This window comes from Cariama cristata, unplaced genomic scaffold (assembly GCF_000690535.1).
Source record: "Cariama cristata isolate BGI_N322 unplaced genomic scaffold, ASM69053v1 scaffold37686, whole genome shotgun sequence".
Lineage (NCBI taxonomy): Eukaryota > Metazoa > Chordata > Aves > Cariamiformes > Cariamidae > Cariama > Cariama cristata.
This window is the reverse complement of record NW_009623317.1, coordinates 2251-6134: the sequence shown is the minus strand read 5'-3', so window position 1 is coordinate 6134 and position 3884 is coordinate 2251. Positions and strand designations below refer to the sequence as shown.

At 38.8% G+C, this 3884-nt stretch overlaps 1 protein-coding gene across 1 annotated transcript in view; it reads right to left on the bottom strand.

The window, feature by feature from the left end:
- The window catches only part of LOC104163625 (calcium-dependent secretion activator 2-like), a 4471-nt gene extending 1402 nt beyond the window's left edge, over positions 1 to 3069 (bottom strand). Inside the window, exon 1 of the mRNA XM_009702680.1 lies at positions 2965 to 3069. Coding sequence (XP_009700982.1) covers positions 2965 to 3051 — 87 coding nt within the window. The 5' untranslated portion in view covers positions 3052 to 3069. The remainder of the gene's footprint in view (positions 1 to 2964) is intronic.
- Positions 3070 to 3884: the final 815 nt, after the last annotated feature.

Genomic DNA, 3884 nt, shown 5'->3' with positions numbered 1-3884 from the left:
TCTTTCCCCATCATATGATTTTATTTGCATTTATGTTTATATGCCAAATGTGAAAAAAAAAAAAAATTTAGATTACGATCTGGTTTCTATAATCTGAACATTTCTCAGGTGACTACTTCAGTCAGTTAATTTACATTCTGTCATCTCCGTTTTGACTCACATCTACTTTTTTTTTTTTTTTTCACTTGAGAAATGTTGGTTTCTCTGGTATCCAGCCTTCCTGTGAACCAGCAGACACGACTTTCTTCTTTGACTTGTTGTAACGCAGTTGAAATAATCCTTCCCAAAGTTAGCCTAAAAAGCTTAAGACAGAGAAGCTGACCTAGATAGTTTCTCATTTTGTGTGCACTGTTACTACAAGTCCCCAGTGTTTATGGAAGAGAATATGGGAGAGAGAGAAGGGAAGGTAATTACGGGCTACCAGGCCCATTCCTCTGCCGGAGGAGACTGCGCACAACCCTTAGAGAAAGAAAAGAGAAAAGGGCTGATCTTGTTTCACTCCATACTTCAGAGAACTGCAAAAGACATCTCTCAAAATGGGTAACATTCAGCTGGGAGAACTTTTTCTGCCACTATCTATGATGATTATTTAAACCTTGTTTGAATCACTGCAACTGAGATTTATTTGACTTTCATAGGTCAACTTCAGAGTCAATGGATGCAGCTTGTGTTTTGCTCACACACTCCTGCGAGTACCCTGCCTGGTCTTTTTCAAGTGTCACCGTCGCAGTCCCTTTTTATAAGACCGTGCATTCAATTTCCTTTTATGCTGTTAACAGGTCCTACAGCAATTTCTTTCAGTTTTACATTGTATTCCTCCCATTCTCAGGCCAGTGCTCGGGGGTTCAGTCATTGCTCTTCTCTTGACACGCTTTTGCAGGATAATTATGTTCACTTCCAAGCTTAAGTTTTCATTTCTCCCTAACTTTCCTCTTGGTCCTTGACCGTTCTTTAGTCACATCCCTCTGCACGTGTCTCAGACATCTAACGATACCTTTATGCCAGCGTAAGGCTTAATGGGAACAAACAATGGGTCATCTTCTGATCGTTCTTAATAATGCCACTACCTTTGCTGCATTCAAACATGAAAGAATCATCTATTTCTTACTCATCCCATGCCCCTTAAAAATGATCTCCTACTTCTTTTTTGGAATATTTTCAAGAGATGACACAGACAACATGGCCTCCCAGTTTTTCCAAAAGCAAACAGAAAAGTGCCTCCATTCACTCTACAGTTTGGGGGAACTGTGCCTCCCCACATGCTTCTCCCCAGCTGGGCTGCAGCAGCGAAAGCTTCTTATGATGCTCTACGGGAACCACTGTTTCTCATTTCCCAGCAGCCTCTCATTTGCTGAGTTCTAGTTTATCCAGTTCCGTCTTCTTCACCCACCAAAACACAGGCGGACCAGATTTTCTGTCTTCCAGTACATTGACTAGAACCTCTATGATTGACATCATCTTCCTCAATCTTCTGCATCCACAGGCGGTGCCAGGGAATAAGACACTCGGAATCGATGTGCAAAGTAAACCAGGCGTATGGGGACGGACAGGCCACCGCCACAACCACTGCGTTCCCATCCCTACCGGGAGCCTCCTTCTTTCGGACAAGGCTGATCAGCGTGCCAGGCTGCCGAGGGAAGGCTCCTTGACAGTCCTGCTCATTCCCCTCAACCTCAGCTTTGTAAAAGCCTCTTCTCTTAATCTCCCAGGTGATATTTAACTGGTACACTTCAGCCTGCCCATTCTTAGATCTCACTAGGTACAGGTTTTAGATGCTGTAATGCTGTTTGTTTTTTTTTTCCCCCAGAGGATGATAACTACCTTCACTTGAGACGAGCTTTAAACCTTTCACAAAAGCCATTCATTTCAACAACAAAGAGCAAACTGCTTTTGCCATTTTGGCACATAACATAATGAAGAGCCAAATCCCGTTCCCAGAGAAATCAGTTAAGGTCAAAACTAAGAAAGCTAAGCTTGGGTGGTTCAGGGAGCCATGATGCCATCCTTATTACGACCGTTTTCTTGCATATACCTTTCTGTTTTTTTCCTTTTCACTAGTGAATCCTGAAAGTTGCAGTTGCAATTTTGGTGTCCATGAGTTAAAATGCTTCTGACTTTACAGTCTTGCATCAAGTTCATGAGAACGTATTTTGAAGAAATCAAGGTCACCATTGACAACAGGTGCTTCTTATTCCACATTTATACAGATAACAAGAATGTTCCGAGTTAAACAAGACAGAATTAAAAGGAAAAAAATCTGAAATGGCTTTCTGTCTCTTGCTTAAAGGTATTAACTAAGATCTGAAAGGGAGTTAGGAGGAACTTTTCTTTTATGGTAGGTTAACCCATAACTGCCTATTGTAAGGTATTTTAGACTTTGCTCGGAAGCACTTGACATTGGCCAGTGTAAATGACCGAGGACTGGACTGGAGGGATTGGTATTTCTATTGATACTTATCCCAGAGTACGGAAGATTAGAAAATAGTACCTAATATATTGAATATTGTTTTCCAATTGAACCTAGTAATTGCATGCGCATAAAAGAGAAAACAGTTACTTTTTAGGAGAGTGGGAAAATTAGAGAAAGAACACAATTAGTATTACTAAGGTAAAACAAAAAAAATCAGTAATATGACAAACAAAAATTTATTAGGAATACCACACAGCAGTGCTGTACAGCTAGCAGTAATCTGTTAAAATTCCTTGGAACAATCTTAATTGTCACTGAGTCCAGAATAGATGACAATTACTAGCGCACATATAAATAACATCAGAGGTTTTAATAAATTGCTTTTCTTCTGAAATTTGCTACAACTGTGAAAAAAAAATCCCAATGTAAAACTACGTAAGTTTGCAACTTTATTCCACTTTTTAACTTTGAGGGTGATCTATACTTATCTATGTTAATACTTTCTCTCTTCTCTCTCTTTACTACACAGTCTAACACAAACACATTTTATTTACCTTCACTATCTTGATGAGAGTCTTCAGCTGGTAGACGTGAAGCTGAAGGTCTAATCTGTCGGCCAACCACATGCATATGACTTTCATGGAGCTGCTATACCATTGCTGAAAAGAAGGATAAAAAAAAAAAACACAAAACACACCACACCAAACAACCCTGCAGTATTCATTTAACAGATTTGGTAATGAGAGGTAATGAAACACTTTGGAATGATCACAGATCAGCACTTGAAGTCAACAATGATATAATTTCCTGTTAAGAGAATTGCATGGGTCAGTAGAAAATCAAATAACTTGACCTAAAGTGTTCTTTACATGAATTAGCAATTGCCGTTTTATCTTTCAGTTACAACATTTTCAAGCAAAATAGCATTATGCACTTTGTTATCTGTCAGTAAGAATGGATATTAAATACACAATTACACGAGAGAATTGACAGCTAAAACAGCAAGGGAAAAAACAAGTGGGGTATCTTGAGAGAGAATTTGCAATACCTAGATTTTCCAGCCCAAATGGGAAAACACCATCAAACATAGAATATAGGATCTGTCTTGCTTTTTTCTTTTAAATCACTTCCTTATTACGTAAAAAAACCCCAGAAATCCATGAAAACTGTATTTAAGTATGACCAAAACATCACTCCACCCCTCCCAAAATAACCACATTAAGGTTTTGTTTTATGTTAATTGCTAATTATAATTACAGCCTACCTGATTGATTGCCTTTTTACGTCTTAGGCCTGGGTACTTTTTCACTCAAAGCTTCACAAACAAAATGGGGTAAGAATGAGCTCTCTGCTGTTGGTGTCTATGTTACCGTAAAAAAAATGCTTAGATCCAAATAGCTACTATAATAGTTCTTCCACATTAACTGGATTAAAAGAGATTTTACTAAACATAGTTGGAGCAGTTTTCCTCCCC